Source organism: Panthera pardus, unplaced genomic scaffold, assembly GCF_024362965.1.
Source record: "Panthera pardus isolate Hobbes unplaced genomic scaffold, ASM2436296v1 HiC_scaffold_18, whole genome shotgun sequence".
NCBI lineage: Eukaryota > Metazoa > Chordata > Mammalia > Carnivora > Felidae > Panthera > Panthera pardus.
In genome coordinates, this window is record NW_026526743.1 from 12,111,967 (window position 1) to 12,132,660 (window position 20,694).

Below are 20,694 nucleotides of genomic sequence, written 5' to 3' on the forward strand. Positions count from 1 at the left end.
ATAATTTTTAAAAGATACACTAAATGTGAAACACATTAATACTTTTTTTAAAAATCGCTGTTATCTGCAATTCTGTGCCTCCTGTGTTATTGATATGCTAAATCTGGCAATCCTATTCTGGGACATATTATATTAACACAGACATATTTAAAAATATTTTTAACATACGAAATGTGAGACAGTCTTATAGTAAACAAACAAGAAACCACGTTGTTTAAATAGAATTTCTGCCTTTCGTTTGGCAAGCGCATAGCAAAAAGAGAGCGCTCGGGCAGCCCTCCCCATCCTCTTACCAGTCACCCCGCACCATCCTCACGTCGCTGCGCCGCAGCGTGCCCCGTTGCCGTGGCGACCGAATCCCTCCAGGGTAACTCTGGGGCACCGTGGGGGCGAAGGACCTATTCCGGGCGGCTTCCGATTGGTCGGCGAAGTCCCGTGCGTTACGACCCCTCCTTCCCCGCCAGGGGGCCCGTGGCGCGTGACGCTCGGGGACGATTCTGTGCGCCCCTCCGAGCCAATGGCGGTCGCCCGCGGCGCGCGGGGTTCTGGGAGTTGTAGTCCGCGCGGCGGCGGCAGGGCTCGCTCGCAAGCCGAGGCGCCGCCATGACGGAGCGGCCCTGGCCGGAGCGGAGCCCGCGCGCGGTGAGTCCGCCGCGGCCCGTCCGGCCCTCCCGCCGCCCGTCCCTCGTCCATCAGTGCGCCCGCCGGGCTGGCCGGCCGCGGGAAGGGGCCGCGGCGCGGGCCGAGGGCTCCGGAGTCGGCGGGCGCTGGCCGGGATCGCGTTAGAGGAAGCGCGGGTGGAGACGAGTCTGGGCTCGGGCGGGAGGCACAGCCCGGGGCAGGCGGCGGGGCCGAGCCGGGTCGGGGAAGCCGTCGGGGGGCCCCGAGGTGCCCCGGGATGAGGGAGACGGGCGAGCCTCGCAGGCCACGCGGGGGGCTGAGGTGGAGGGGGCAGGGGGCCGCGGCGCGCCCTTCCGCCCAGCCCTGGCCCCGGTGGGCATCTCCCCTCCCCAGAAGCCAGGGCAGAAAGCCCCTCCACCCTCGTTCGTCCGCTCCGGACCCCCCTCCGCCCAGCCCAAGCCCTCCCTCCCCCCACCAGCCAGCAGCCCCGAACCTGACACAGTGTCAGCAGCAGATGTCAGTGCCCACCCCAGGTAAGCCTGGCCTGTCCACGTGGCTTGGAGCCCCACAAGTGACACTTAGAGACCCCCCCCCCCCATCAATCCAGGTTACCCCCAGAGTGGATCTCCAGGACCTCAAGACCACAGCTCTCCCTACGTAGGCCCCAGAGCCTCCTTGCTACATAGACGTTAAGTCCCCGCCCCATCAGCCTAAGACCCCTACATCTTTCAGGACCCCTCATCAGCCAGGGCTTCCCATGTGGTCCACACCCCCACATGACAACATCATCCCCCCACTGTGAACCCCAGACACGTGCCCATAGGCCTCGGGTGCTTTCAGCTAGGGGCCCCACTTGATCCCCTCTAGATCCTCCATAAACTCAGCTTCTCCCCACGTAGACTTCATCCCAGGACCCCGGAGGGTGCTGAGGGGCTGCAGTTCTCCACCCTGGAATCTGCCCGGGGCGCACTTCCCTGCTCACCGGCGAGAAGGGTAAGGTCTGAGATCCCAGAGCAGAATGGCTGCTTGAACCTTGTGGAGCTGCGAACGGGCCCTTTTACTTTTTAAAAACTACACATAGGAAAGTGTTACTACAGCATAAGAGTGTTTTTGCCTGTGGTCTCAGCAGGGGTGGCAGAGCTTGTAAACTCCCAGTCAGGGTGCTGGCGTCAGAAAGCAGGCTTGAAGCTTACTGGCAGGGCACAGCCCTCGTGAGTTGCCCTCCCAGCCTTGGTACACCTCTCCTTTCTTCCTGATTGTAAAACCCACACACGTGCACATGAAAAGTTCTCCAGAGGATCCAGAAGGAAAAAAATCACATGGAATGTTCCTCCGCTTTTCACTTGTCATAAGCATTTCCCATGTCATTAAAAATCCTTCCTCAATGGTTTTGTTCTTTCCTCCCCTCCCCCCACATGATCACAATACCATTTGGGGGAGATTCAGAGACTAGGAAGAACACGGAGCATATGGCTGGCTACCCTTGGGCCTCTTTCCCAGTGGCCCTTTTTGGGACCCTCATACATCATTTTGCATCCCACTCTCCCCTGCACCTCATGCCATCTGTATGTCATGTCTGTGCTTCCCTTGAGCATGTAATGTTACCATGTATTTTGCAGTCCTAAATTCTTTGCCATGTGATGGGAGGGCAGTTGATCCCGCCAGGCTTGACTTTTGGGCACTTTTGTTGTGAATCTTGGTGCCTAAATCTTTGTCCCAATTTCAGATAAATTCCACAGCATGCGAACTTCCAGAATCGTCTTGATATACAAGCTGCCACAGTGCTTTCCAGAAAGGTCGTGCCAGCTTTTACTTTCATCATCGGATCAGCACAGAGTACAAGTGTTAAAAAAAAAAAAAAAAAAAAAAAAAACCTGCTCGTTTTTATTTTTATGACTAACATTTCAGTTATATGTTCACTATAGGAAGCTTGGAAAATGCACAAAATGCTATTTTCTCCCTGCCCTTTCCACTTTCCCTCTGCTTTTAAAGTCTCTATCCCTCCCTTGTTCTCCTTACTACCTCCTCCTTCAGCTCTAACTTGGCCAGAAGTAGACAGCATAGGCAAGTAGAAAAGGCCAGAAAGCTACAGGCAAGGCAGGAGGCCTCTACTGCGCTATTGCATAGCATATCCAGCTGTTTCCATTTAAAGGGGATTTAAACTCCAGTTCCTTATTTTAAGTGCTCAGGAGCCCCATGTAGCTGATGCTACCACGTTGGACAGTACAGGTGGAGAGCATTTCTAACCCCATAGGAAGTTCTGCTGGGCAGTGCTGGCTACTTCACCAGGGCAGGAATCCTGTTCCCCTAGATGCTCTGTAAACCGTGTATTGAATGACTAAATGAATGAAGGATGGAAATGGATACTAAGCTAAGTAGGGAAATGAGATATGTTCATGATGAGATAAGGGTTGTGAAGACAGCACAGTGAGCTTGAGACAAGGGTGACATTCTGAACCAGAGCATGGTGACACCCTGGTGTGGTGACAGCTGAGCTGGGATGAGCATCAGAGAGGAGTGTGGGTGGAACAGTAGGTGCAAAGGCCCTGGGGTGACCAGTGTGTTGTCTTCACAATGTAGCCTGTGAGGGCCATGTGTGAGATCAGGTCAGAATGAGATGGGGAGGGCTAAGGTCAATTCCTTGGGAACTGGAGGTCAGGGCAAGGAGGTGGGGAGCCAAGGGGAGTCCTGAGCAAGGTGATGGCTACCATCTGATGTGGCCACTTTGCGCCTGCCCCTCTCTGCAGGCCCTGACTGCTGACTGCATCTGCCTGCCGCCACCTGGGTTTGTCTGGAGCTGCTGGGACTGTCCTGGGATCCAGTTCGCTTGCCCCCTGAGGCCGGAGAGATGCTCCCGCTGGCCAGAGCCCTCGCCTCCCCCAGGAGTCCCCAGACCCCAGCCCTGAGGGAGCAGGACAGGGCCCCTCAGCTGGCCGGCCCTGGGGATACTGAGGCCTGGCGCCTGCGTTTCCGACAGTTCCAGTACCGCGTGGCAGGAGGGCCACACCGCGCGCTGGGCCAGCTCTGGATGCTGTGCCGCCAGTGGCTGCGGCCCGAGGCGCACTCCAAGGAGCAGATGCTGGAGCTGCTGGTGCTGGAGCAGTTCCTGGGTGCGCTGCCCAGCAAGATGAGGACCTGGGTGCAGTCGCAGGGCCCTCGCACCTGCAGGGAGGCCGCTAGCCTGGTGGAGGACCTCACACAGATGTCGCAGCAGGAAGGTGAGGGGACGGGCCTCACCCCTGAGAGCGAGTGGCTGCAGGGGAGGAGCAGGTGCCGGGTTTGGGTTCTGGCCAGTGTCTCTGTGGCCCGGTGCCCAAGGATCGCGCTGCTTTTTCCTTTCGGACTCACAGTGTCGCATCCACCCAGCACTGCTCCCACCCACCCCCCACCCGCTCCTGTCCCGTTCCCCCTCCCGACCAGCAGCGCCCCAGACCATCTGAGCAGAACCCCTGCCTGTACATGTCCTACCCAGTGCACATTGTCGTATCACACACCTGTGTTTTTGATTTTGTTTTTTTTTTTTTTACATAAATGTCATTGTGCTGCACACCTCTGTCTGCCTCACTTCTCTCACTCAGTCGGTAATTGAGGATTCCTCCATTTTACCATGTATCCATCTGGCCTGTGGCTTTGCATTTGTCTGCTCTCCGTCAGAAGGACCCCGGGTCCCACAGCCCACACGAGATGCTGGGGACCACGTGCCTCCCACCTCAGGCCCTGTCCAGGGATCCTGGAGGTGGCTAGTCCCTCCCCTGCATCCAGTCCATGGGACACAGACCCATCTCAGAGGCCCACAGGCTGGTTGTGGAGACAGACACCTGGGGCCACGGTTGTCACAGAATGGGTGTGAGAGGGAGCTCAACAGATGGAGGGGACTCCGATAGCTGCAAGGTCCACAGGCAGATCTGATGCTACCTGGGCTCCCCTCTCCCCCACAGGTGCTTTGTCCTCATGCTTTCTTGCCCCTGTGACTCTAGAACTCCCAGCCTCCCAGGCCCATGAAATGGGTTCCCTCTTTCCTAGTAATGTCAACAAAAGTGCAGACCCCATCACAACATCTGGAGGAGGTCAACTCAGGGCCTGGCACAGGTGCTGTGATCAGGGTGTCTTCAGGCCCTCGGTTCAGAAAAGCCTCGAAATCTACAGAAAACAGGGGTGTCAGGTCTCCACACTGCCTGCAGGAAGCTGGCTGACGTGCTCGGGAAAGCTGCATGTCCCGTTTTGCAGAGGCAAGAGCCTAGTCCAAGTTGGGAGGCACTGAATGCCATCATGGACTCTTGTTCCTGGGTTCCTGTGGCATCATGAAGACGTGCAAGGCAGATAAAGTGGCCCTCGGAACTCACTGTTCCAGGGACAAAGAGGCCAAAAAGCTTTTGCATCTGGCCCCTGGTGGACCCACACAGCCTGCCACACTTAGGAGGCCCAGGCTAGCATTAATACTCTGCTGTTGCCATCTTGAGATTCTGTATCATTTTTCAGCAGGGGGATTGTGTACATGTTTTGCACAAGTTGTGGTCCTGTGGACAGTGAGGTAGTTGGAGCAGCAGGTGGCTGGGCATAAGAAGGTGTTTCTACCTGCTGCGTGACTGCCTGGAAGTCAGGGACATGGGCAGGTGGCATCTGCATGCTGCTGTTTCAAGATTAGGCTTCATTCCTTGGGTGGGGAACCTCCCGGAGGGTAGTGAGTGGGAAGGAACAGGAAGAGATGCACACTGAGGATGAGATGTGCCCAGGGGCTGGCTGGGGCAGGGCTGTGGACAGGGTGCCTAAAGCCCAGATGAAATCCAGTGGGAGCCTGACTCTCCTTCCTGTGAGTGGTCCTCTCCAGTCGCTGTGGCCCAAATGCAGGGTGAAGACAGAGCCAATATTTCCACTCAAAGTTCCTGATGGCTGGTGTCTGGAAAAATATCTGAACAGAACAGGTCTCTTCTTATTTTAGTCCATAGTGTGTCCCTCCCTCTGGCCCAGCCGTGAACCTGGGTACCCAGGAGTGTTGTGCCCACTGCAGCCTGTTTATTGACAGTGATGCTCTCAGGCACAAGAGGGAGAGCACTGGGAGAGAGAGCACACGCCTGGGGCTCTACTTTTATTGGAGGGAGGCTGTCTAGGGTCTTAGAAATATACTCTTTATTGGCTAATTTAAAGCAGAAGAGTGGTAATTAGAGTGTGAGAAAGGAGAACTAGGTCACCCAAACTGTCAGTTATCTGGACTACCCAGGGCTTTCCGAAAGAGGGACCTCCATGAGTGGGGGCTGCCCAATTCCTTATCTGCTTTTTTGCTGGAAGCTGTGTCATACAGCTGCAAATATGTTTATTCCAGATGGATGTATTTGAAATGGTTGCCTCAGCAATCAAAAGTTTAATGACTCCCCACAACCATCATCCTACCTTCTGTTCACACAGAAGCAGAGGGAGCTGTCAGCTCCTATGCCAACCCTGCAGCAGTTCTGACCCCAGATCCTGTCCTGGCTGGGTGCTCTGATCACCTGCCTCCAGGGCCTTCTCTCCCTACAGTCTGCAGCCTTGACCCTCACTGGATCCAGGGGTAGCCAGCTCATCTTCAAGGCCTGGCTCAGGCATCCATCCCTCTGAGAGGCTGCCCTGCAAGATGCCACTCATGTTCTTCGGGGTCCTTACCTCTCTGCGATGTTTTTAGGGTTTATCCTTTCCCTGCATATGTCCTAGTTCTCTGTCCTAGTTTATGTGAGCTTTATGAGAGCAAGAGCTCTGCATCCACCATCAGGTGGTTCCTGGACAGTGGGCAATACCAGACACCTAGTGGGTGCACAGCCAATCCAGGAGGGGAAAAGGCAGGTGAACAGAAACAGCAGGAAGATCCAAGGATGGGCCTTTGGCAACCACCAGGCACTGTTGGGTATATTGTATGAAGTAAGGGTCCAACTTTATTCTTTTGCACGTGGATTACCAGTAGTCCCAGCACCACTGTTAAAAAGACTCCTTTTCCCCACTGAATGGTCCTGGTACATTTGTGACAAATCAATTGGCCGTAGATTCTTAGTTCTGGACTCTCTTAGTTCTGGACTCTGTTAGTTCTGGACTCTCAATTCCTTTCCATTCTACAAGTCTCTCTTTATGCCAAATTTGTCTCGTAGCAAATTTTGAAAATTGTAGTAAATTTTGAAATCAAGAGGTATGTATCTTCCAACTTTGTCCTATTTTAGGGCTGTTTTGGCTATTCTGGGTCCCTGGAAATTTTATATAAATTTTAGGACCAGCTTTTTATTTCTGCAAAGAAGGAAAAAAGGCTGTTGGGGTATTTATAGGGATTACATTGGACCTGTAGATCACTAAATAATTTTGCTGTCTTAACAATATTAAATTTTCCAATCCGTGAACACAGAATGTGTTTAATAATAATAATAAATAATCATGTTATTTTTCTTTAATTCCTTTCAGCAGTTTTCCGGATTTCAATGTACAAGTCTTGTATCTCCCAGGCTCAATTTATTCCTAAGTATTTTATTCTTTTTGAGTCTATAAGTGGAACTGATTCTTATTATAAATGAAATTTCCTTAGTTTCCTTTTGGGGTTGTTCACTGGTGTTTATAGAAACACACTAATTTTTATGTGTTGATATTGTGTCCTGTAACTTTGCTGAATTCACTAATTAGCTCATGCCATCTGTGAATACAGATAGTTTTTCTTCTTCCTTTCCAATTTATTTTTATTTTTTTTTTAAGATTTTATTTCTAAGAAGTCTCTGCATCGAACACAGGGCTCAAACTCACAACCCCAGATCAAGAGTCACACACTCCACCCACTGAGCCAGCCAGGCACCCCTTCCTCTCCAATTTAGATGCCTTTTTTTTTTCTTTTTGTTGCCTAGTTGCTCTGGCTAGAACTTCCAGTACAATGTTCAATAGAAGTGGTAAAAGCAAACATACTTGCCACATTCTTGATTGGGGGTAAGCTTTCAGTCCCTCAAAATTATGATGCTGTATCATGAAAGGGTGCTGGCTTACATCAAATGCTTTCTCCTCGTCAATTGAGATGATCATGTGATCTATTAATATGGTGCAGTACGAAGCTTGATTTTGATATGTGGAACCACATGAGAGTTTGATTATAGCATGTCTCAGTGTGGGTCTCTTTGAGTTCATCCTACTGGAGTTTGTTTAGCTTCTTGAATGTGTAGATTCATGTATTGTATCTATTTTAGGAAGTTTCCAGCCATTATTTTTAAAAATATTTTCACTCTCTTTTGATCTTCTCCTTCTGGGATTCCCACTATATGTCTGTTGGTATGTTTTATGGTGTTCCCACAAGTCCCTTAGGCCCTGTTCATTTTTCTTCTCCTCAGACTGTACAATTTTAATTGACCTATCTTCAAGTTTACTGATCCTTTTCTCTGCCGGCTTAAATCTGCTGTTGAACCTCTCTAGCAAATTTTTCATTTTAGTTCTTATACTCTGCTCCAGAATTTCTATTTGGTTCCTTTTTATAGTTTCTCCTTATTGATATCCTTTATTTGTTGAGAACACAATTCCCCTGATTTTTGATAGCTCTTTGTTTATGTATTCCTTTAGCTCTTTGAAGGTATTTAAGACAGTTGATTTCAAATCTTTGTCTAGTTAAGTCCAATGTCTGGGCTTCCTCGAGGATAGTTTCCATTAGTTTCTTTTATTCTTGTGAATGAGATATACTTTCTTGGTTCTTTGTATGCTTCTTAATTTGTTGTTGGAAACTGGGCATTTTTAGTATTTGATAATATAATGTGGTAACTCTGGATATCAGATTCTCTTCCCTCTCCAGGGCCTGTTTATGCTTATTGTGAATTTAATTGTTTATTTTGATAACTTCTTTAAACTATTTTTGAACTATTTTTGCAAAAACTACATTCTTTGTTGTGTGTGCTCACTAAAGTTTCTGTTTCACGAATTTAGTGGTTAGCTAGTGATGTGACAGAGATTTCCTTAAATGCCTGGAGCCAACAAAACAAAACTCTCCTGGTTTTTGTTGGTTGGCTCTGAGTTGAGGTCCTCCTTCAATGCTTAGCCACTCCATTTACAACTATCTTTAAGTCTTCACTTCCCAGTTAATGGGGCCTAAAGATCAACCAGAGATGAAAGCTTGGGATCTTCTCATGTTTCCTACCATGTGTTTAGCCCTGAGCATATGCATGGCCTGCTAGACTCTCTAGTAAAGTCCTTATTCCTACATGTACTTCTTTCTCCAGACTCTTCTTTCCTAGGCTTTTTGGTCTCACTGCTGCTTGCTCCACTTATCCCTTGTTTCAGGTGACTAGTATGTCAGGTTGTGACTAGTATGTGCCTTTAAATGCTTTTGGCAAATGCTGTTCAGGAGGCCACTCCAGTCCTGAGGGTTCTGAGAGGGCATAAGGAAGGCAACCTCCTGAACCAATCCTTCAGAGAGTCACCAGACAGGTCAAAACACACAAATGCAATTCTTTGGGAACGAGATATGTCCTGCCCCCTGTGGCTTCAGCAAGCCACACCAATAATATGGATTGCCATCCCCACAGCCCCTTTTAGCTGGGGAGTGGGGTTGGTAGGCAGGTAAGTAAAAATGCCACAAAACCTTCTAGTTGAAATTCAATAGCTTCTTTCTTCATTAAGCATTCCCTCATCCTTGTAAGTTTTTTTTTTTTTTAATCAGATTCAAGTTCCCAAAAAGTTAAGTCTGAAAGTTTTTGCCAGCTTAATTGTTGCTTAATTGTGGATGCTTAATTGTGGAGGGATTAACTTTGGGAGCTCCCTACTCTGCCATTTTTTGGTAATGTTACCTTCCTGTTTGCTTTTTCAAAATAATAATGTTATTGAAACATAATTTCCATACCATATAATTCACCCACTTAAAAATACACAATTCAGTGATTTTTTCATATATTCACAGAGTTGTGCAACCATTATCACCATCTAATTCCAAAACATTTTACTCCCTCCAAAAGTAAACCTCAGACCATTAGCAGTCACTCCCCATTCTCTTCTCCCCCCTAATCTAATCTACTTTTTGTCTTTATGGATTTGTCTGTTCTGTACATTTCATATAAATGAAATCACACAATATGTGGCCTTTTGTGTCTGGCTTCTTTCACTTAGCATAAGGTTTTCAAGATTCATCCGTGTTGTAAAATATATCAGTACTTCATTTTTTTTTTTTTTTATGGTTGAATAATACCCCATTGTATGGATATGCCACAGTTTGTTTCTCCATTTATCAGCTGATGGACATTTGGGTTGTTTCCACTTTGGGGCTATGATGAACAATCCTGCTATGAGCATTCACATACAGATACTTGTGTGGACATATTTTCATTTCCCTTGGGAACACACCTAAGGAGGAGAAGTGCTAGGTCCTATGGTAACTCTATGTATAACTTTTTGAGGAACTGCCCAATTGCTTTCCAAAACTACAGTTTGCTTTTTATATGACACATTTTGAGCCTATAAAACTATGGAAAGTATTATAATGAACACCTGTGTAACTGCCATGAAGCCATCTCAGAGCCTAACCTCCTGAAAGGCAGCTTGATTTGAAGAAATGACACACTGTGGAGTTCACTGGATCCTCATGTCCCCTCACAGTCCTCTCAACCCTACTCTCCCTGTTGCTCCAGAGGCAAAGCCTTGAATCTCTCATTGCATGTGCATGTTTGTACTTTTTCCTCTTATTTTGTATCCACAACAGTGTATGGCTCTGTTTCCCAAGTCCTAAACCTTCTATAAATGGTGTACCTTCTGTTAACTGTTATTCTGCCCTGGCTTTTGTCCCTCTACAATGTGTTTTGTGGTAGATCCAAGGGGGCTCTGCTTCAACCGTCTTTGCTACCTGACCACATTCCACCTCATAAAGACTTCTGTCCAGGCTTTTCATGTTAGTGCTACAGGATATGTCCTTTTCATGGGCCTCTCAGGAGCACACATGGGCATGGAGTGTTGGGTGAGAAGACCTGTCCTCGGCTGCCTCTGGGATCACCATGGCATGCCTGGCAGCCGTGGAAAGGTCTGGAGCAGGGGGTGGGGTGGGGCTGCATTTAGAAGCTTGTTGGAAGGATGGAGGCAGTGACACACTATTGCTCTTACCTTGGCCTCACTGGGGGTCTTCAGAGATGTTCCTGGGATGTGTTGCCCTCCTGGTGCAGGAAACCTGGGGGATTTGGGGGCTCTGGGCCCACAAGCCTCTCACCATCCCTTTCTCCCACCCAGTTCTGGTATCTCTCACCGACCACCAGGACGGGAGCATCAGCGAGGAGGAAGACGGGAAGAACCAGAAAGACCCATGCCAGGTGAGCCCAGGGCCCCTGGCTCCATGCTCCTACATTCCCAGGGCACCACGAGCATCAGTGCTGTGACAGGCTCAAGGACATCCCACCCAAGCTCTGTGCAAGGCTGTCCCCAACACTCCCAAGAAGCCTGAACTCCACACCTCTAAGTGGTCACACAAATCCCAAAAACCTGCTGGGGCTCAATGCTGGGCCAAATACAGTAAAATAGGGCTGTGCTTTGCTGCAGACATCACAGACACCATCTTCATCCCCCTCCACTTGGGCCCTCATCCAGTCCTTTCCCGGACACGAGCCAGATGCTGTAGCCCACGACTACATGCTGGGCGGTCAAATGATTTCTGGTGCTACCACTCCCAAGTGCCGGCACACAGGTGCCTGGGGGCCCTGGCCTGGGTCCCATCTGTGTTACTCTCTGTAGTAGCCTTATACCAGAAAGCCCTGTGGATTCTTGGAGGAGCCGGGAAAGACTCTGAGAGGGTGTCCCTTGCAGCAAGATCTGTTCCTGCAAAGGCCCCAAGTGAGAGGGGACCTGGGATCAAGTGTGTGTCAGGGACCCAGGGAAACTTGGTGTGGCTGGCACTCACCGAGTGATGGCGACAGGCCTCCAGCAGGGACCGGAGTGATTAAAACCGGGTGGGGGAGGGCATGGGGGAGCAGGGAAGACCACGTAGATTTGTTAACAGGTAAATCACAAAAGAAACAAAAGCCAAACCACATTTCCTTTCCCCTGGCACCAGATTCACAGCACCTTGCTCTCACCTCCTGTCACCTCTGTGACCTCACCCTTTCCGAGACCACAGGCCCCTCTGTCTCTCACTGATCTGCCCGTCTCTGAAATGTTAACCCTCCATGCGAAACCCCTGTCAGGATCTTCATCCCCTGCAGGTGGCTGTCAGCCTGGGTGTCCATGAGACATCCTGCCTTTCATACAGGGTCGTGTGGCTCCCCTCATTCATGATCCATACCGCCATCTTCCCCTCCCAAGCCCCTCTACACCATTCACAAGCAACCTGGAAGCACCTTTGGCTTCCTTGTGTTTTTTATGTCCATGCTCAGAGAGAAAAAGGACAGGAGTCATGTGCTTACCTTTTAAAAATGGGAATATCACAATGAGCACATTTGGAAGATGGAAGATCATTAGCCATCAGGGAAATGCAAATTAAAACCACGGTGAGACATCATTACACACCTGCTGGAATGGTTAAAAGTAGAAAGAGGGACAGCACCAAGTACTGGCAAGGATGTGGAAAAACTGGAACTGTTTCATTGCTGGTAGGAATGGAAAATGGAAAAATGGTTTGGTTGTTTCTTATAAAGTTAAGTATATACATGACATATGACCCAGCAATCCCCCTCCTGGGACTGGGTGTTTACCCAAATGAAACAAAAACTCATGTTCCTACAAAAACCTGTACACAAATATTCATAGCATTTGTTTGTAATAGCCCCAAACTGGAAACAACCTACATGTCCCTGTGATTGGATAAACACTCACTTATCCTGCACACCATGGAATACTACTCAGCAACATTATGGAAGAAACTCTTGATTCACACACAACTTGGATGGATCTGAAGGGCACTATGCTATCAAAACAGTTAATCTCAATAGGTACATACTGTGAAATCCTATTTATATGACAATCTTGAAAAGACAAAATGATAGCCACAGAGAACAGATCAGTGGACACCAGGCAGGAGTTCTGGGTTGATGAAACGTGTGACTATATGGGGCAGCACGAGGGAGTGTTTCCCAGGTGGTGGGACCATTCTGGTCCTGACTGTGGTAGTAGTTTCATGAATCTATATATGCATATGAACGTGTGTGCATACACACGCATACATACATACATACACGCACGCACACACACACACATACACACAACAATTTTATACAATTAAGTAAAATTAAGATAAGTTAAATGAAAGAACCATTAAAAATGAGAATATTTCCCATCAAGCCAAAGTCCAGTCCCTTGTGTATCCCCAGAGACCACCCCACTCATGCTACTGGGGTCTAGCATCATTTTGAGGTTTGATTTGCATAGCTGGTTTTTTGAAGGACCCACCAGTCTGTATTTTGTTTCTTCTCTGGCCACTATGTTCTTCTGCCTGGAGACCGTTTTCATTCTTTAGTTAATTAACAAAAACAAAAGAAAGACATCTAAATGAAAACATGAGACAAAAGATGAATAATCCACCCACCCTCAGCAGAAGAGCCCATCCCACCGAAGAAACATGTGTACCTTTGTAGACATCACCGGCAGATCATCCCCGCCCTTGAACTCACCTGTGTGAGTTTCTATCTCTGACCTGCTATGGCTGAGGGGGAAAAAAGAGTTATTAATTGTCTTGTTTTAGGCTTGCAGGAGGAAATATCTTTTTTGTTTATTTCTTTATTTGAGAGGGGAGAGGAGAGACTGAGAGAAAGGGAGAGAGTAAATCCCAAGCAGGCTCCATGCTCTGCACGTGGAGCCCTACTTAGGGCTCAATCTCACGACCAGGAGATCACGACCTGAGCCAAAACCAAGAGTCAGACACTTAACCGACTGAGCCACCCAGGCACCCTAGAAATATATTTTCAAGTATCTTTTTGTAAAACTTTTTATCGTGGAAAACTTCAAACACACACCATGTGGCAGGATGAATAATGACTCCACCAACCCCCTTGGCCCCACCAAATGTCCATGTCCTCATCCTTGGGACCTGGGAATGTTACCATAGGTGGCAAAAGGGACTTTGCAGGTGATTAAATATGGAATGTGAGCAGAGGAGATTATCCTGGACTATCTGAGTGGATTCTAAATGTAATCACAAGTGTACTTAAAAGAGGGAGGCAGAAGGAGGTTTAACAACAGGAGACAGGGCAGTGGCCTGTGCACAGAGGTAGTGAAAATGGAGGAACGGCCATAAAACAAAGAATGTGGATGTGTCTAGAAGCTGAGAAAAGTCCAGGGAACAGACTGTCCCTGGAGAGCCTTCAGAAGGAATGAGCCTTGGCCAACTCTAACTTTAGCCCAGAGAAACTGACTCTGGCCTCCAGAGCTGTGAGAGAAATCTGTGTTGTTTTCAGCCGCTAAGTTTGTCATGATTTGTTACAGCAGCCATAGGAAATCAATACACACTGCATACACCAACGTAGAGAGGACAATGAACCCAGGGTTGTGTTAGGAATTTTGTGGGTCCTAAGAATTTCTGCCCCATAAAAATCATATCAAAGTTATATTCATGAGCTTCCACAAAATAGTAAAAGTTATATTTTATGACCATTTGGTATAAAGATGAATATATTCCAGGCTGGAATAGTTGCTATGTTCATTTTGTGTATGTGTCAGCTTTTAAAGGAAATTAAAACATTATCATGAGAAACCCCTTTCTCCAAAAAGTTTCATGGGCTCTGGGCATTATATTTCTGGCACATGATGGATAAGTCAGCCCCAGATGGGCCACAAGTGCCTGACACATAGCCAGATGTGTTGATGGAAATCCCTTTTCTATCCTGAATTCTCCCCTTGGAAATCACACACATGCTCACACCCCATCTCCATGCACTGCAATTAGGGTCTGGGCTTCAAGGACTTTTTTGTTTTCCCCCAACTGTATCTATAACATCTTTTTCTTTTTAATTTTTAATTGATATAACTGATGTGTAACATCAATTAATATGTGTCAGGTGTACAACATAATGATTCAATATATGTATATATTGCAAAATGATCAACTACAATAAGTCCAGTTAACATCCATCACCACACAGTTACCATTTTTTTTCTTGTGATGAGGACTTTTAAGATTTACTCTCAGCAACTTTTAAATCTACAATATATTATCAACTATAATCTCCAATCCGTATGTTACAGCCCCAGGAATTACCTTTTTTATAACTGGAAGTTTGTACCTTTTGACCCCTTCATCTATTTTGTACCACCCCCACCCCTGGCAAGTCTTTTTTAGACATAAACCCAGCTCTGCTGCCTCAACTAACGCCATTAACAATAATCCGTCAACAGCAGTAAATAGCTGGTTGGCATTCACATATCCCATTGTTCTTATTTTCTTTTTCTTGGCTGGTTAGATGACAGATGTGGGCCCTCACATCTCACTCACTGCCAAACACTGTCCCTGGAACGACCAGACCCCAGGGCCAACAGGACTTTGGGGACATTTTTGCGTTTGGAGATATAGAGAAGGCCCAGAAATATCCCATTTTTTGTGCCTGGCCCAGGTCTGTATATCTGCAGACATCTCTGCATGGCAACCTAAGATTCCAAGCCAGGCGGACTAATATGCCCTAGCACGCCCCCACCAGCGCGCCCGCGCACACACACGCATCCTGGGCTTTCTCTCTCACTTAACCCCTCCACCATCCATGGTCATGGCCTCGGCCACTGAGGAGGCAGGACTGGCAGCAGCTGAAGGTCTGAGGTGGTTGGAGTACCAGGAAGAAGAGGGAGAGGAACTCCTGCCTACTCCCTTGCAGATGGCAGCCTCTCTGGTGACTGTTATAGAATTTAATAAATGTTGTTTTATAATCAAAACTAGTATTTAGCAAGAGACAGAAAATCAATAATTCAGCCAAACACATTATCCATATATTCTCAGCCTGAAAGTGAAGAATCTTATACCTTAATTCCCTCCCACTGCACCCTGTCCTCAGCTCCCTCCCTCCGTGAGTCTCCAGCACCTATCAGTCCCATCTGGGCCTCTGGGAAGCCTTAGAACCCTGCACCTGCACTCCAGCACCCTGGGAGGGTAGGTTGAGAGAAGCAGAAAGCAGAGACCAACCAAAGACAGGCCTTTCCAACATGGGCTTGACCTCCTGCCTGCTTCTCACTTCTTGTTGGTCCCAATGCACTTTCTCGAATATTGTTCATTTGTATTGAGGGATATCACTGTGCTCTTTCTCTAGCCACAAAGCCTGAATGACCCAGCCACTACAGTGGAAGTTTGCAAAGCCCTTGCCAGGTGCCTAGCTCTGAGCAAGTTGCGCAGATATCCCCTTTGAGACCCAGAGAGGAAAAGCTCCCAGGGCCATACAGCAAATGGAGCCAGAGCCTGGATGAAAGTTTCAGATTCTCACTATTCAGTGGCAAGCACTGATATCACTTTGTGTGGGATCTGTGTACTCATTGGCGGGATGGGTGACAGGAGTGCTTTGGTGACAGATGAGACCTAGAGCCCCACTGCTGCTCACCACCATCGGGGCGGGGGGGGGGGGGCGCTTGTTCTCAGGGACAGTGCAGCTGTGAGGAACAGTTCAGAACCCCATAAGTGATATTGACCTGACTCCATACATAGGACTCTGCTTAATGCCACCTTGTTGCCATGAAATTGTCAATGGTTTTCAAGTGAGGGTGTATTAGGTAGGGTTTTCCACAGAAACAAAACCAGAAGGATTTATATAGACATAAAGAGAGATTTACTGTTGCTTCTTGGACTTTTGGCGAAGATCAAGTGCAGAGAGATTTACTATAAGGAACTGGCTCACACGATTACGGAGGCCAAGAAGTCCCTGATCTTCTGGTGGGGATTCCACCTCAAGTCCAAAGGTCTGAGGACCAGAGGAGTCCCAGTCTGAGTCCAAAGGCCAATAATCAAGGTGGGGTCCAATATCTGAGGGCAGAAGGCGGCTGTCCCAGCTCAAGCAGAGAGCATAAAGGCACCCTTCTGCCTTCGTGTTCAACTTGGGCCCTCAAAGGATTGGGTGATGTTCACCCACATTGGTGAGGATGACCTTTACTCAGACTACTAGTATAAATGCTGGTCTTCCCTGGAGACATCCCCACAGATACCAGGAATGATGTTTTACCAGCGATCAGGTCATCCCTTAGCCTAGTCACATTGACATAGAACTGGACACATAGAACACATCACAAAGGAGCCTTGTATTTCCATTTTGCAAGGTGGGGGGGGGGGGAGTGTGTCTCAAATTATGTCCTAGTAACAGCCCTCTGGGAATGTGCATTTGGGATGTTAAAATTAAATAAAAAAGGAAACCAGATCTGAACATTCCCTGAGCAGACAAAGCCACTTAAAGCCACAGTAAGTGAAACTTAATTTAGTGTGTTTTGCAAAACAAGTGAATTATAATCTGGGCCACCTTGTGCAAATGCCTCTGGCGGTTATTAAAGAAACTTAGGTCATCTTCCTAAACGCAGTGTAAGATAATCACCTTGAGTCAACCCCTGCCACTGGAAAACCCCAGTATTACCTATTACAAAGGTAATAACTGTCACCAAAAAAGTTAAAATGCCTTCCTCACTTTCACTGTATAAGCCTCCAAACTTCCTATCAATCTTGGATTTGAAAGCTCTCAGTTCACAGACTATTCCTATACGCACAATAAACTGTTACTAACTACTATTTATTGGTTTGGTGGCTTTTTTTTTTTTTTTGGCACCTTTTTTGGGGGGAGGCAGTGGCTTTAGTTTCGCTATTCCTGGATTTTTGAAAGGAGGCAATGGTGTCTGTCCCTCTGCTGTAGTGGCACTGGGTGGATGGCTCTCTGGTGGCTGCTCCAAGCGGTGGGTGGCATGGGGCAGTTGCTGAATGGGACTGTGTTTGCCATTCCAGGCATCGGAGCTGGGGCTCCCCCAGGAGGGCGAGTGGCTGCAGCCTGCCCAGCCCCAGCGGAGTCCCCACACCAGGGCGGGGGCCGAGGCATCCTGCACCCTGGGCTCACTCGGTGAGTGTTTGGGTCCTACAGCAATCCTGAGGACTGGGGCCTGGCAAGGGTTAGACTTTGCTGATGGCAGTGTTGGGGGTGGGGGGAGCTTTGGTGATTAACTCTATACCTCCTCCAGATTGTGCACACCAACAGTGGGGACTGATATTGGCAACCCCTGCCCCAACAGCTACTCAAACGTTTCCACCCCTTGACCAGGGCTTCAGCCTCCCAGCATGAAGGCAGACAGACTGAGGATGCTGCAGCATGAGGTCCCTTCAGCAGCCTGCCCAGGTGAGGACAAGGGGGCCCCGGGGCTGTGGGATCTGCCCCCAACCCCACGTGCCCCTTTATCTTAAGCGAGGGAAAGATGGAGAACAAGAAAGCTCTACTGAGTACCAGCAGCTGGCTGCCTGCCCTTCTCTGCAGCCCTTGGGGGGCAGGGGCGGGGAGGCAGTGTGGCCTCCAGCCTCTGTCCCTTCACTAACAACCCTTTTCCCTTACCCTCCCCAGGCCTGGGCTGCTTGCCTGTGAAGCCTAGTGTCTGGGATGAGCCTCCCTGTGGGCAGGTCCGGGACAGAGCCCTGGAAAACAGGCACTGTCTCCCCAGGCTGGCCCAGGACACTCCCCAGGCCGAAGGGAGTGCCTGGCAGGCAGGGGCTGCCCCCAGGGACACTATGCTTCAGGGCACTGGGGGCCAAGGGCCTGCTCCAGAGAAGCCCCTGCACCCGCGCCCTCAGCCCAGCCTGGTTGCAGACCTCACCCTCCCAAGTGCTCAGAGCAGTAGTCCCCAAAAGGGACTTGGGGACCGTGATGCCAGCAGCACCCACCTGCCCTTACTGAAAGACACCAAAGCCTCCCCCGAAGAGTCAGGGCGGCCGGCTGTTGCCCCCTCCTCCGGGAGCTCAGCGGCGCCGCCAGTCCCTCCAGGGACGCGGCCCTTCGCGTGCGCCGAATGCGGGGAGGTCTTCACCTGGGTCACCCACTTCATGGAGCACCAAAAGCGCCACCTGGAAGAGGGGCCCTTCTCGTGTCCCGAGTGCGGCAAAACCTTCCTGCACGCCTCTGTCCTGGGGGAGCATCGGAAGATCCACCTGCTGGAGCCGCTGCCCAAGAGGCCCCGCCGGAGCGGGGGCGAGGAGCCAGGAGAGGCCGACCCCCAGGAAGCGGCAGGGCAGGCCCAGGACTCGGATGGAGGCCGGCGCGGTGAGCCCTCCGGCCGCGGGGAGCCCTCGGGTCTCGGGGAGCCCTCCGGCCGCGGGGAGCCATCCGGTCTCGAGGAGCCCTCCGGTCTCGGGGAGCCCTCCGCCCGCGGGGAGCCTTCCGGCCGCCGGGAGCCTTCGGGCCGCCGCGAGACCTCAGGCCGCCGCGAGCCCTCGGGCCGCCGCGAGCCCTCCGGTCGCGAGCGGCCCTTCGAGTGCGGCGTCTGCGGGAAGGCCTTCCCCTGGATGGTCCACCTCCTCGACCACCAGAAGCTGCACGCCACGCAGTGAGCGGACGTGCGTCCCGGGTGACAGCGACCCCCCGGCGGGCTCGTCCCGCGGGGCGACCCGGGACCCACCGCGTCCCCCCCCTCCCCGGTGACAGCGACCCTCGGTGGGCTCATCCTGCGGGGCGACCCGGGACCCGCTTCCCTGCCGCCGTGTCCCCCGGATGACAGCGACCCTCGCGGACTCGTCCTGCGGGGCGACCCGGGACCCGCCGCATCTCTGGGTGTCGCCGCGCCTGCCTCTTACCCCGAGTGACAGCGACCTTCGGCGGACTCGTCCTGCGGGGCGACCCGGGAGCCGCCGCCCCGTTCTCCAGGTAACAGCGACCTTCGGCGGACACATACTGCGGGGCGACCCCAGAACCGGGCGCGCCTGCCGCTTACCCCGAGTGACAGCAATCACCGAAGGGCTAGTCCTGCGGAGCGACCCGGGACCCGCCACCCCCGCCGCCGCGTTCCCCGGGTGACAGCGACCCCTGGCGGACTCGTCCTGCAGGCGACTCGGGACACGCCACGTCTCTGGGTGTCGCCGCGCCTGCCGCTTACCCCGAGTGACAGCGACCCACGAAGGGCTCGTCCTGCGGGGCGACCCGGAACCTACCGCGTCTCCCGGGTGTCGCTGCGCCTGCCGCTTACCCCGGGTGACAACGAACCTCTGCGAACTCGTCCAGCGGAGTGACCTGGGACCCGCCATCCCCGCCGCCGCGTCCCCCGGGTGACAGCGACCCCTGGCGGACTCATCCTGCAGGCAACCCAGGAACCACCGCGTGTCTGGGTGTCGCCGCGCCTGCCCCGTTCCCCGGGTGACAGCGACCCCGGGTGTTCGTCCTGCGGGGTGACCTGGGACCCACCGCGTCTCCCGGGTGTCGCCGCGCCTACCGCTTACCCCGGGTGACAGCGACCCTCTGCGAACTCGTCCAGCGGAGGGACCTGGGACCCGCCATCCCCGCCGCCGCGTCCCCCGGGTGACAGCGACCCCTGGCGGACGCGTCCAGCAGGCAACCCAGGACCCGCCGCATCTCTGGGTGTCGCCGCGCCTGCCCCGTTCCCCAGGTGACAGTGGCCCCCGGGTGTTCGTCCTGCGGGACGACCCGGGACCCACCGCATCCCCCGGGCGTCCCCGCACCTGCCGCTTAACCCGAGTGACAGCGACCCACGAAGGGCTCGTCCTGTGGGGCGACCCGCGACCCACCGCGTCTCCCGGGTGTCGCCGCGCCTGCCGCTTACCCTGGGTGACAACGACCCTCTGCGAACTAGTCCAGCGGAGCGACCCAGTACCTGCCACCCCCGCCGCCGCATCCCTCGGGTAACAGCGACCTCCGGTGGACTCGTCCTACAGGTCACCCGGGACCCGCCGCGTCTCTGGGTGTTGCCGCGCCTGCCGCTTACCCCAGGTGACAGTGACCCCCCCCCGGGGGGCTCGTCCTGTGGGACGACAGGACACCCACCTTATCTCCCGGGTGTCGCCGCGCCTACCGCTTACCTAACCGAATGACAGCGACCACCGAAGGGCTCGTCTAGCTGAACAACCTGGGACCAGCCACCCCCGCCACCTCGTTCCCCGGGCGACAGCGACCCCTGGCGGACTCATCCTGCAGGCGACCCGGGACCCGCCGCTTGTCTGGGTGTCGCCACGCCTGCCGCGTTCCTTGG

General features: G+C 51.4%; 1 protein-coding gene across 1 annotated transcript; it reads left to right on the forward strand.

Annotated features, from left to right (window-relative positions):
- Positions 1–532: 532 nt before the first annotated feature.
- On the forward strand, positions 533–19,987 carry ZSCAN1 (zinc finger and SCAN domain containing 1). The gene is made up of 6 exons (XM_053906479.1): positions 533–1,614; positions 3,369–3,839; positions 10,810–10,889; positions 17,462–17,573; positions 17,772–17,894; positions 18,066–19,987. The coding sequence occupies exons 2-6, from the start codon at positions 3,470–3,472 to the stop codon at positions 19,043–19,045; spliced, it is 1,665 nt and encodes a 554-aa protein (XP_053762454.1). The 5' UTR covers positions 533–1,614; positions 3,369–3,469; the 3' UTR covers positions 19,046–19,987.
- Positions 19,988–20,694: the final 707 nt, after the last annotated feature.

What these genes read in the sequence shown, in the direction of transcription:
- ZSCAN1 (XM_053906479.1), top strand. Translation starts at nt 3,470, where the DNA reads ATGCTCCCGCTGGCCAGAGCCCTCGCCTCCCCCAGGAGTCCCCAGACC. An exon ending in ACAGATGTCGCAGCAGGAAG is followed by an intron (nt 3,840 to 10,809) that starts GTGAGGGGACGG and finishes TCTCCCACCCAG; the next exon opens with TTCTGGTATCTCTCACCGAC. An exon ending in CTGCACCCTGGGCTCACTCG is followed by an intron (nt 17,574 to 17,771) that starts GTGAGTGTTTGG and finishes CCCCTTGACCAG; the next exon opens with GGCTTCAGCCTCCCAGCATG.